General features: G+C 36.4%; 1 protein-coding gene across 1 annotated transcript in view; it reads left to right on the top strand.

Moving 5' to 3' along the window:
• Positions 1 to 13,360, top strand: part of LOC129265264 (pecanex-like protein 1) — a 62,346-nt gene that overhangs the window by 16,926 nt on the left and 32,060 nt on the right. The window contains exons 4-14 of the mRNA XM_064102536.1: positions 2,698 to 2,893; positions 3,380 to 3,469; positions 5,439 to 6,737; positions 7,287 to 7,415; positions 8,132 to 8,263; positions 9,224 to 9,406; positions 10,012 to 10,158; positions 10,677 to 10,800; positions 11,676 to 12,113; positions 12,556 to 12,709; positions 13,317 to 13,349. Of these exons, the coding sequence (XP_063958606.1) occupies positions 2,698 to 2,893; positions 3,380 to 3,469; positions 5,439 to 6,737; positions 7,287 to 7,415; positions 8,132 to 8,263; positions 9,224 to 9,406; positions 10,012 to 10,158; positions 10,677 to 10,800; positions 11,676 to 12,113; positions 12,556 to 12,709; positions 13,317 to 13,349 (2,925 nt within the window). The remainder of the gene's footprint in view (positions 1 to 2,697; positions 2,894 to 3,379; positions 3,470 to 5,438; positions 6,738 to 7,286; positions 7,416 to 8,131; positions 8,264 to 9,223; positions 9,407 to 10,011; positions 10,159 to 10,676; positions 10,801 to 11,675; positions 12,114 to 12,555; positions 12,710 to 13,316; positions 13,350 to 13,360) is intronic.

Raw genomic sequence — 13,360 nt, 5'->3', positions numbered from 1 at the left:
CCAACCTATTCATGTCGGACCAGTAGATACCCAGTTTTTCAATTTTTTACTGGTCTGAACCTAAATTCTACTGGTCACAAAAAATAAAGAAAACATTAAAAAAAAGGCGCGAGTTCATTTTGCTGTCCTTGTTACCCCCCCCCCCAAAAAAAAATGAAGGAATGAAAGACAAAAGGAAAGCAAGACAGAAAGAAAAAAAGAAAGTAAAGAAAGAATAAAAGAAAGGAAGGAAGGGAAGAAGGAAGAAAGAAAAAAGAAAAGGTAAAGAAAGGATAGATGTGAAGGAAGGGAAAAAAAGAAAGAATTTCTTTAGTTCTTTCTTTTTTTTCCTTCCTTCACATCTAGGAAAGAAATGAAGCAAGCAATAAAAAAAGAAAGAACAAAAGACAGAAAGTAGTGAGGGAAAGAAAGAAGAAGCAATAGAAAAAAAAGAAAGGGTAAAAGGAGAGATGGAAAGAAGGAAAAAAGAAAGAGAGGAAGGATTGAAAGAAGGAAGAAAGGAATAAAGAAGAAATAAAGAAAAGGTAAAATGATAAGAAGGAAAAAAGAATGAAGGAAAGAAATAAATAAAGAAGGATGGGAAGGAAGAAAGCAAGCAAGCAATATAAAAAAATTAAGAAAAGGTAAAAGAATAGATGAAAGGAAGAAAAAAAGAAAGACGTGAGAGACAAAGAAAGGAAGGAATTAATTAAGGAAAGAAAGAACGAAAGAAGAAAGGAGAGAAAGGAAGCAAGCAGTTAAAAAAAAGAAAGAAGGAAATGGTATAAGGATAGATTGAATGAAGGGAAAAAAGAAAGAACAAAAGACAGAAAGGAAGGAATGAAGGAAAGAAAGAGAAAGGACTGAAAGAAGGAAGAAATAAAAAACAAGAAAGGGTAAAGAAAGGATGGATGGAAGGAAGAAAGAAACAAAGAAAGTAACAAAGAATGAAGGAAAGAAAGAAAGGAAGAAAGAAAGAAGAGATAAATATAGGATGGATGGACTCAAGAATTAAAGAAAGAAAGAGAAAGAGAAAAATAAATAGAGAAAAATATTTTTTTAAAGTATAGAAAGAATGAAAGAACGAATTAAAAAAAAAGGAAATTAAAAAAGACAAAAAAAATGAAAGAAGAGAGGGAAGAAACAAAGAAAGATTGAAAAGGAAGGAGGAAAGAAAGATAGAAAGAAACCAGAGGAAGAAAGCTTAAACTATCATAAATAATCAGTTTCTTTTTGGCTCAATTAAAATATAGCTATGAAAGAAAGTCAGAAACCAAGTGTATCAACACACACACAAATGCATGTGTGGGGCTATCATGTATTCAGACGATATCACTCGAAACCCGAACTGTTTGAACTAAAACAGAAGTGAAAAATTCTCCTTTTACTGCTTACAAATGACAGAATTAACCCAATTTTTAGGAAATATGGACATTATAAGAGCTTTTCATGAGTGTGAACTGTGAATTTTGACAGTTCTGTGAGAGATTTCAACCAGAGGTTAGCCAAGCTTCGTTCGTGCAGCCAGTAGAAAATTTACCATTTGGGCTGTGTGGCTGGCTACATGTACACTATATGTTACCCTAGTAAAAATTACATGCGATTCATTCTGTGTGTATTCTGTGTGTGAATGACAGAAATTAACGGGAGGAAAATGGTTTGCAATTTGAGTCATGGAATATTTTTTATGTTTATGTTAGACCAGTGAATTTGACCATTTCTGGAAAAGTTACTGGCCCAACAATGATTTTTATTACTGGTCATGTCGGACCCATAAATCTTGCTATTTTTGGAAAAATAATTGGCCCGACAACGATATTTTTTACTGGTCATGTCGGACTGGTAAATCTTGCTATTTCTGAAAATCTACTGGCCCGACAGCGATTTTTACCGGTCGGGGACCGTCAGACCGGCGCTAGTGTCGAGCCCTGCACATGTACATGTTTGTTTATTAAAGTACCATGCACCTTCCAGCAATGTACCAATGCATTCACATTTATTTGGCTGTCTCTCAAATTACTTAAAGTGCCTGAGTAGGTTAAGGTTAATACAAGAGATACAATGTCTTGTTCCTGGTATCTTGTACATGTAGATGAAAAGCCTTTTTCGTTGGTGTATGGAACACAGCCAACGCAAGCAAAGATGGGCTTTTTTATCATTACCTGTAATAAATTACAAAGGGTTTATGAACTCTTGCTTGCTCGAAGGGAATCTGTTGCAAGAAATATGCAATCACAGTTTGGTCCAAAAGTTAATCGTCTGGAAGTCAGAAATTTTGCAATTGGTTTGAAGTGGCAGACCAGTGCAGCTTCTCAGTCGGTCCAAACCAACGATTTCCAAATATTGTCAGAGCTGACAATAAATAATCAGTGCTGACAACATTCATTAAACACACTTCTGAAACACATGTACTGGGTGCATCTGGTATTTCATAAAGCTGATCACATAAGATACAGATGATTTTACGCATGACTGTGGACACTTTCTTGTGCTAATTGTCGTATTCCTATGTAGCTGATCTAGCATCTGAGAACATTTTCCAGTGGTGTGTGAAGTCATGCATAACTTTACAAACAGCTTTATGAAACACCCACCAGGACTTGCATTTGATTTTTTTTTTTAATTGCATTTAATTGCAAATCTTTCTTAATTGGGCCCATGGTCTTGTTCGGTGATCTCAATTGTTTTTCTAATTATTCTTATTCTTTTATCTAACAGAATGTGGATGGTGCTTCTGCCAATGGTAATATTGAGGTAGAAGTTCACTCCCAGAGGAAAGATCTGTCGGCATGGGAGGAGACCCTCTTACAAGCTCTTAATGCCATTGAAAGAGGTCATAGAGATGATAGTCATACCAGTGATGATGGGCTTGATAGCAATGACCAGTCTCTTTCAGATGACTCAAAACCACAAGGTAATACAAATGTTATATTTAAAATAAAAATACATTCACTGAAATTGAAAATTATGAAATCTTGGGGTTGTTATTTATTGTGTACAGGTATATACATTTGTGTTTTGAAAGTATTCAATTCCTATTTCATGACATGAACATATTGTCGTTTTATTTTTATGAGATTAGATTTGAGGAATCCTCAATTAGATTTATAAGTGTCTCATATTAGCATGTTCTTTACTGTGATATCTTTTGTTATTAAGCTCAGACTTGAAACTATTTCAGATTTTCAACATTTTATTCTTTTTTCTTCTACTCTGAAATTTACTGTTGAAAAGGTGGGTAGAATATGTGTTTATTAATTAACGTCTTGCAATTACAGAATATCATGTGTTTAGATGAAAATTAGTAAATCCAAGTTATCGCAATCTGTACATGGACTTTATTCTTGATCTATATGAATCTGTGCTTACTTTTTGTGTCATTGTGTTGTTCTTTAAAAAGGTGCAGGAGGAGGCAGTGATACCCCTAGTATTACTATAGATGACGGAGTAAGGTCACGCTGTGTAACCACATCATTCCTCGAATCCTGTGGTATGTCTTACCTTTTCCATCAATCTAAGCTTCTCTAAAAAACACTCTAGTCCTCAAAAGTTAAAAAGTTGATACTATTATGGTGAAAATTGCTAAGAATTGGAAACACAAAGTTGTCGATTGTTGAAGGGAAAATGTCTGTGCACGGTGCAGGGAATTCCCCTTCAGCTTGTTATTTTACTCGCACATTGTATTGGAAGTCAATTTTACTTCATCTTGGTCATCTGGGTACTGGAAATGGATTGTCACTTTACAAAGCCTATTGGGATGATAGATTTCAGTAGTCACCAGGCTGTAGGGACAGATCAACAGAAGAAACCATCAAACCTGGGGGGTGTTTCACAAAGATTTAAGTATGACTCAGAGTCGCACTTAATGCTGACGTGTACATGATGGGCAACGCGCAATCTCATTGATCATTACGCAGTAGTGCGCGTCCTCTTCGCATGATCTGACCAATGCAGTCATGCCTTTTATGACGCAAGCAAATAGACATTTGAGTGCTACTTTAAGTCATACTTAAATCTTTGTGAAACATCCCCCTGGGACCTGTATTGGTTACTACTCTTGTCTTTCAATCAGAGGGACGTGGGTTCGAATCCCAGCCATGGGGTGTTTTCCTTCAGCAAGAAATTTACCCACAGAGTGCTGCACTCGACCCAGGTGAGGTGAATGGGTACCTGGTAGGATTTATTCCTTGAATGCTTTAGCGCCTATATGGCGGCTCAACTACAGCCGGGGTAAATAATATGATACCAAATATCAAGCGCAGTAGAGTATATGCAATTATAGTAGCTGCGCTATATAAATGGACCTTATTATTATTATTATTTTCAAAACTTTTGCCATAAAAAAACTCTGGGGAATAAACAAAATCTCTGGCAAACAAAATTATGCCATTGAACATTACACATTAAAAAACTCTGGCAAAAAAAATTGCTGGAGTTTTTTATGGCAAAAGTTTCATGCAACGGGCCCCTGGAGTGACACAACCTTGTATCTTTGCTGGGTAAATGAATGTTCAGGGGAGTGTTTTGTGAAGCGAATAATCAATGATTTTCACAGGCCAGGGTTGGGTTCAATTACAAGGTAATTGATCAATTAAGTATTAAATTAATTACATTTTTTTGGATAATTGAAATTGAAGTTTTGAACGCAAAAGTAATTGTAATTGTAACTTTAAAAAATGTAATTGACTTCAATTACTGTCAATTAATTTTGATTACATTCAATTACTTTACAATAAACTTACTTAATTTATGATTTAATTTCATGACCTTTTTCATGTCAACTGCTTCAGCCTCAAAGAGAGCTACAGGCAGAATCCGTTTTCTTTATAAACCTAAACCTTTGTCTTTTCAGTTTCTCTGTAACTTAAAATTATGTTGAAAGAGGTGGTAATGCGTACAGAATAAAAATTGGTTTCAGTTATGACTTTTCTAGACTTTTCTAGTAATTGAAATTGTAATTGATAAAAGTAATTGGTAATTGTAATTGAACATTTCTTTAATTAAGTAATTGTAATTGTGATTGGAGAAAGTAATTGAGCCCAACCCTGTCACAGGCAGATGTTATAAAGTACTGGAAAGCAAATTAATCAGTGGAAATCATCGACTTACGTCTTCATGAAATGCTTCCCACAAGAATTTTTTTTTTACCTTTGTAAAATGTCCAAAGGGATAATCTTCCATTTGTAGTAGTTATAAAGGTTTCGTCTTTTACATTTAAAATTGGAATTTGGACAGGATATCACTCATTAGATTATCCACCAATTTATAAGAATATATTGTACTTTCTTTTTTCATTTGTACTTCTACATGTATATTTTATTTCATTGGCAGAATGAAATAATAATGAGGATAAAAATATACATTTAGCACAGTGAGTGTACATTTACTTTTTAAGAAAAGGTTATTGTTGATTTTGAATAACTAAAATTTTGAATTCAATATATTTGATCTTATGACAGAAGAAGCAGATGCTCCGTGGAAAGATATGGACTCATCTAATGACATCAGGGACAGGGCCAGACTAAAATCATCCAAAGGAAAGTCTTCAGCCAAATCAGGCAAACACAGAACTAAAAGCTCTGGTATATCAAAGAGCGTGAGCAGCCAGGGTGTGTCCACAAGCACTCCTGCAGATGACGAAGATAGCAAGGACTTGTCCAAGTTGAAAGATCGTAACAAGAGGACTTCCTGTAGGTCTTTGGAGAGTGATCCTTGGGTGATGAGGGCCGATGAGCTCGCTTGGGAAGATGAACTAGCCATCATGGACCAGATATTTGCCCCTATGAAAGTAGTGAAAGGAGAGGAATCGGGGGATGAATCAGCCAAAAAAAGTGGTGATGATGAAGAAGAGGAGGAGGAAGAAAGTGTCGAGAAGCCACCTGCTACAAAAAAGAGTGACCTAGAGAAGGTTGTTGATGTGAAGAAAACCAAAGTGAAAAGGATCAGGAGATCACAGTCTGAGTCAGACTCAGGACTGGATCAAAGTAAAATTATTGATTTCAGGACTAGTGGAGCAGGGAGTGTGAATCCCAGACGAAGTTCAGGTGGGACTAGGGTAGGACCTAGAATTATATCAGTTGGACCTCCCTCCGGGAGTTCCTCTGTTGACTCAGCTAAAGCAGATGAAGTAGCGTGTGGGTCTGGGGCTAAGCCAAAGAAACACGGTGAGAAATCCGATCGTAAACGGAACCTTAGCACAGTTCCTATCTCTCCCCTGGAGGGGAAAGATGAACGGTCTTCAAGGAAAAGCCGGCACGCCAGCGCCCCAAGCTCATCCGCAGGGAATTTTAAGCGAGAGAGTAGCAAAGAACAAAAGCGAAAGACAAAAGAGAAGAACAAGCCACATGAGGGTTATATATCTACAGCAGATCGATTGAATAATAATAATGAAGTGCATGTGAAAGGAACGCACACTAAAGAACCAAAGAAACCTCTATCTGCATCTTTTTCAGAAGGAAGCTCATGTGAACCATTGGCGTGTTTTGGTATAGATGACAGTGAAATAAGTGGACAAAGTGGTTCAAGCAACACCTTGACACCGGAACATAGACTGCGTAGTCACTCCTTGTCCTCCAGCCTTAGCTCGGGATCAGATGATAGCACTGTCATCTCAGAACGATCTGCTTTTCTGGGTTCTTCTGCCACACCTAGTACACGGAGCACATCAAGTTCAACAGGTCTTCAGTGGCTGTTTGGTCTGGAAGGAGAATCACCGATGCAACTCAGTAGCCAGGGTAGTAGCCCCACTTCATTCAGATGTAAGACAAACCTTGAAATACATCTGCTTATACAGCCATGACCTGGGGCCCATTTCATAAAGATTGTTATTATAACAAATTTTCAATAACAGTTTAAAGCTCCTAAAATCATTAAATTTGATCAGCTGAAACTTATAAACTTTATAATTAAATTATTTTTTTGTTATTATAAGAAGTTTTTATGAAACGGTACCCTGTATGTTTAAATGCAGTCAATAGAAATGCTAGTACAAGGAAATAAATGGATTTTATGCATGAAAAATTTCTTGCTTTTGATAGGTTTATCCAATATGATTCTTTTTGAGGGAGGGAGCGGGGGCAAACTATAGACCATCAAAGAGGAAGATACATGAGATTTGATATAATGATTTTGATATAATGAATTTGATAAGATTTTTTTTTGGTGAGATATGTTTTATCTCATGAAAATTTCTGTATTTGTTATCTATCCATCTGACTATAATCCGTACCTCAAGCAAGAAATCATTTGAATCTTTCATAAAAATTTCCTAATTGATACCCTTGATTATTTGTTGCTTTATTGCACAGGCCAGCCAGGTCCAAGTGAAGAAGCAGCAAGTACATGCTCGTTTGATGCCAGGGGCAGTGATCGCTCACAAGACAGGACTAGAGAGGGAGCCATCCCAAAGCGGAGGGCAATTGTGGAGCGCAGTACAAGTTAGTATCAAAGTATCAAAGGAATGCTCTGATATAATGGTTGCCATCATGATGATGTTAGTGTGCATTATAATGTGTTAATTCTTGCTATCGACCATAACCAAAAGTTCCAGGATGTAGCTCACACGATTTACATGTATGACCTGGTAACTTCTGGTAGCTTGAAAGTAAGAGAAGTATACTGCAAGAGGGAAAAAACAAATAGCAAGTTTGATGATGATTCCTGTAAGAAGAGATTGAGAATGCAGTGTAAAAGCGGATGCGACTAGACTAGCCATAGTTACAGTACAAGCAGACCGGGAGTTGGGTCACACACCTCTGAATAACAAGTAGACAAAATACATTAATCCTTATGTTCAATGTTGAATGAATATAACTTATTATTACCATGTAATTGTAATTATATTGCTACAGTGAAAGCTATTCACATTTACAAAAGTTTCACTGACTGCTCGTAGAAAAGAAGGATACTGTTTTCAGTGTAAGCTTTCTACAGTATACATACCAAAAAGAAACCATACTAAAATGAAAAGAAAATGTAACTTTTTTTAAAATTCATCTTGGCAGGTTGTCAAAAAATACTTTTGATTTTAAGTTAAAGTTCAATGATTATTTTTTACCGAAGTTAGAAAGGATTCTAAAAAGAAATTATATTCCCCATCTGCATGTGTAACCTATTTGATTTTAGCATGACTATTTGCTTTTCTTGGTTTTAGGTGAAGAGTCTGCTCGTTATGACGAACCCTATGTAGCGCCGGATGGAACTGTTGTTAGCAACCATCTTCTGAGTAAAATGATGAGGAGGATGCTAAGAGAAGAATCTATTAGGTCACAATTAGAAGGAGCAGGTAAAGTCCACTTAGCAAAAAAAATGATTAGGTACCATCTATCAGGTTGGGTGTTTCATAAAGCTGTTTGTAAGTTACAAGTGACTTTACATACGACTCACGATCTTTTCTTTTCGTAAATGATGTACACCCGATTTTCATTGGTGTTGATGTAGTTCCTAAGAAAGGAGAGTCACCAGTTCGTAAAGTTGCTCATAACCCACAAACAGCTTTATGAAGCACTCTCTTGGTCAAACTTAGAAGTATCCTTCCATCTGAACAAATCAAGAAGGTGGTTAGAGGGACACTTTGAGCATTTTGGGCATTCTATTTTGGTATAGCATTTTTTTGTTCCCACATCCTATGTAACATTTTCATTCCTTTTGTTCAAGTACAAGACTAGAGGAAGATTAAGAGAGTGTCTTTACTTGAAAGCTCTACAAAAGGAATGGACAAGGTAGTGATGGAGGCGAAAACGAAGACACGAAGAAGAGATTAGTAAGGGTATAATTATATGGGGTAAGATAAGATTTCAGACGCAGAATGGGGATTAAACAGGATGTGTCATATCCCCTTGAAGATCAGCAAGAATGCTTTGAAAGTGTCGAGAAATAGGTTAATAAGACGTGAAAGGAATGATAAACTTTGATTTAATACTGAATCTACTTATGGCCATTACAACAAATTTCCTTTTAATTCTCTAAACCCATATGACATCACAATAATTTTATATTTAGGAGTGAATTAATTTTCCATCATATGTACTTTTTCAAAGCTTTCCAAAACTAAGATCACTTTTTCATAATAATCATGATTATACCGTAATTGCTTTTGAAATTTCTTGATTCTTTTGTAACATTGCTTTTTTGTTGATTTTATGTGTATTTTTATGCTTTTTGTAAAACATTTGTCAATTCAGCTTAACAAGCTGCGTCTTGTGTTTTAATAAATCTTGAATCTTGAATCTTGAATCCTATTCAGTGAATCCAAACTTCAGAAGGAGAAGGCGGTGGCAAGCCAGATACGTTAGTTCAACGAGTGAATCCCGACAGAGGGTGAGAAATAGCAGAAGTACCTTTCATGGTTCAACCGCTGCTGAAGACGAGACTAGACAGAGGCATGCTTCAGGAGAGAAGTCAAGACGACATAATTCAGATTCAACAGGTTAGTATACAAATAATGAATAGAACGATGTGCATGTTTGGAGATGCATTGCACGTGAGGTTTCATAAGAATGGTGTCAAACTATGCATTAAGCCGTTAATTGGAGGGCTCAGTATGCCCCATCGGAGGAAACGGAGGTGTCACGTCATTGATATATACATGTTTTAGATCAAGTGCGTGAGTTCATAGCAACACAGAAAACATGAGTCTTTAAACAATCTTACTATACATACTCTTCCTTCTCATGATAGTCTGGTCAGTGGTATAAAAAAGTTTGATCCATCACCTCTAATTGTAATATTTTTGTTACATACATGTCTTTTTTGGGGGTGATCCCATCATTATTAAGAAAAAAGTGATTAAGAAAAGCACACATCCTTCCGACACAAAAATTTGTTTGAAAGGTCCACCTATCTACAAGCAAATTTTGTTAGAATGTAGACTCTGATATCTGCTTTGTAACCCACTTTTTTAAAATATATATATATATATAAACAAACTCCATAATGACATTGATAGCATTCCACTCAGTTTATAGACTATTGTTCTACTACTTCTACTGATTCATGACCGATTCTCATCTTTGTCTTTGTTGATTGTGGCAGAAATGGTAGGAAGCCGAGCAATGATACCAAACTCATCTCCTCACAATGCCGCACTGACTATGCTGTCTAGAGCAGAGGGAAGGTACCTAGCTACCAATCATAACGATACATCCCCTGGTTCAGTTCATTGCTTTCAAGATGAACACGGTAAGTTTTTCATATCGATGCAAGAACGCCCTTACTACCCCCTATTTTGTGCATCACATCCATGTGGAAACAACCTTGTATGTGGTATATAATCCTGCTAAGAAAAAAATATGATCTCTTTCTATCTTATTTAACACACGTTTTACTCTTCATGTTGATTTATTTATTATTGTGAAGGGAAATTAATGTATTATGTATTGTGTACAGCAAAGTGAAAACTTAGTATCGCTCTTCATTGACGGTAACTTAGGCAATTTGTTTAGTTTAAATGAAATGTTGATATTCTTCTCCACATTGTCTTGTGGCAGATCAGTGTACAGGAAATGAAAATATACATCCTATACATGTATCTAATATACCTGTATATAACTTAGATACCATGATATAATCACTATATAAAAAACAGAATATTATTATATCATTACAAAAGAATAATGCCGAAAGCTGTCATATATAAGATGCATCTTTCAAATATGTGTTGGTTTATGCATTTCTCTTGGAACTGTTTTTTTTCATAGGTAACTGGATGACCTACACATTTAGTGATAACAGCTCTGGCATTGCTCAGAGAGTTGAAGCTGATCAGAATCAATCGCCTGAAGCATCACCTTCACCACCTAAAGAATCTACAAGCAACGAATGGTGAGTGATAGCTTTAGAACAACATCCTTTTGGGTTGGAAATAATAAGCTGAGAGGCATTTCATAAAGCTGTTTGCAAGTTACTCATGGTTTTACAAAGGAGTGTTGACCCTCTCTTGTGGTAGATCAGTTTGCAAATGTTTGAATTCCTAACAGCTTGAATTGACATTGGATCTTTGGAGATAAAAAATACTTTTTAACAAGGATTAGAATGCAAGATCCATTATTTGTCTACATCTGATATGAATGATAGAAATTCACTCTCATTATATTAAAATGGGAAATTAGGGGTATCTCATTAAGCATGAGAAAGGATTAATAGCCTTGAGTGAAGTCATTTGTAACTAATAACTTGGTCACGTTTGCTCTACGGCGGCTGTACGGTGAGTAAAAAACAATTGTTTTATTAATTTCAATTCAAACCACCTATATGTAGCTGGTATTAAAATGTTAAAATGGCCGTTTTGGACTCGCCGTAGAGCAAATGTGACCGGGGTAGTATGAACGGGTTCATGAAAAACAATACCCAGGTATATTCCAATGTAATGTATTTAGAGATATGAATACACTTTCGGATTCACTTTTAATGATATGCTTATTAACTATTTAACTTAAGGTAGTAGAATGCTGTGTAAATGCAGAAATTTGTTTCGAGGGAACAAAAACTTGATTTGTATACAATTTCGTTATGATACATTTTCATTCCACTCAATTTATTCAATCAATAAAATTATATCAGGACTATGATTGAAAGTATTAAAAGCATAAGACAGAAAACTGGACAACTAATGAAATTTGGTTCATGATATCACAGTTAAGCTTTAGGAAATTCCTGACTGTTCAACCATGCTCTTTGTCACTTATTTGATATCTCAGGGAAGAGACATCGAGCTGTCATTCTGACTCTACCGTCATATCAGTACCAAAGCCCAGGCCACCTCCTCGGGCCTTACGTGCCATCAGCAGCACGTCCGCAGGCGGAACCAGCGTTGGAGGAGGAGCAGGGGTAGCCAGCAGCGGGATAGACCTGGACCTTCCCACCAATATCCTGGACCGTTTAACGGATCCGCACCAGTGGGAGGCCACCCTGACGGGTCTCTTTGATGCCTACCCTAACATGGACTCTAGTAGTACTTATGAGGAAATGCACAGCATGGAGAGTAGGTCGGCGGTGGCAGCCAGGGCCACGGGACGGTGGATACGCAATAGGGACAACAAGGTCAAGGTCCTCCATAACTATCGCTTCTGGGTCCTGCCGTGGAGATCAATACGAGTCAGCTTTGATAGGCTGGCATTCCTGGCCCTCTTTGACAGGTTGGTGACTTCAAGGATGATGATGATGGTGATGGTAATGGTGGTGGTGTTGGCGATGATGATGAATGTGATGGAGATTATGATGGTGGTTGTGATGATGGTAATGTTGATGAAAATGTTGATGATGATGATGCTGATACTGGTGATCGTGATGCTGATGGTGAAGATAATGGTGCTGATGTTGAAGATAATGGTGATGATGGTGATGGCGATGTCGATGGCAGTGGATATATCAATGATTAAGATGATGGTGATGGTGTATCCTACTACCTGGGAAATTTTGAAAAATCAGAGAACATCATTATGAGAATCACAAATAAATAAATACTTTCGTATTTTTGTTATATGCATTTATTTGTTCCTGAATATAAAAATTCTAGTGAATGATATTTTTTCATCTATGAAATCCAAATGGAGTGTGTTTTTTGCTTTTTTATTTCAGGAATCGCACAGTGGTGGAGAGTGTTTTTGCAGTTTTGCTAGCAGTACTAGTATCCCTCTTTGGCTTTGCTGTCATGACCCAAGGTTTCCTTTATGATTTTTGGCTGTTTTGGTTCTGTCTCATTGTAGCAAGTTGTCAGTACTCTCTTATAAAGGTACGTATTGAAGAAGCGGTGTACCTGAGTTGGTACTAAAGGGAAAAAATTTGTTTGCCCTAACCTGACCGACCATTGTCAAATCTGCTGACATTTAATTTTCTATTTGATTTTATTTTTTTAAACTGACCCTCCAACATGAAAGTGTGCAGACTGACCCTAGTTTTCATAGTTTTTCCTACTTTTTATTTTATTTTACTGGCGAATGGCATGGTAAAACATCATTTGTGACATATATGTCACAAATGATGTTCTACCATGCCATTCGCCAGTAAAATATACGAAGGAGAAAAAAAAAGACCTGACCATTTTAGGCTTTAGATTTTTTTTCGGATGAGATCATATGACCATAATTTCTTGCTCATGCCAAAAGACATATAACACAAATATAAGGATCACTGCTGTATCAGTGGAGGTATGAGTGCTGCGGCACACCAATCAACAAATGAGCTAAAAATTTAACTTTTGTTGTGCTTTTGGTAGAAAATATGTTAAGAATTCATATAAAAACATGTTCATCTTACCAAATAATTAGAAATTTGTCCTGATTTAATGCAGCATATATATAGTATTGATTTGTAATTGTTCTCTCTTTTGTTTTCTTCAGAGTGTTCAACCAGATGCTGCCTCCCCAATGCATGTAAGTATTAC

Source organism: Lytechinus pictus, chromosome 7 (genome assembly GCF_037042905.1).
Source record: "Lytechinus pictus isolate F3 Inbred chromosome 7, Lp3.0, whole genome shotgun sequence".
Lineage (NCBI taxonomy): Eukaryota > Metazoa > Echinodermata > Echinoidea > Temnopleuroida > Toxopneustidae > Lytechinus > Lytechinus pictus.
The sequence above is the reverse complement of the archived record's forward strand: the minus strand, read 5'-3'. Positions and strand labels throughout refer to the sequence as shown.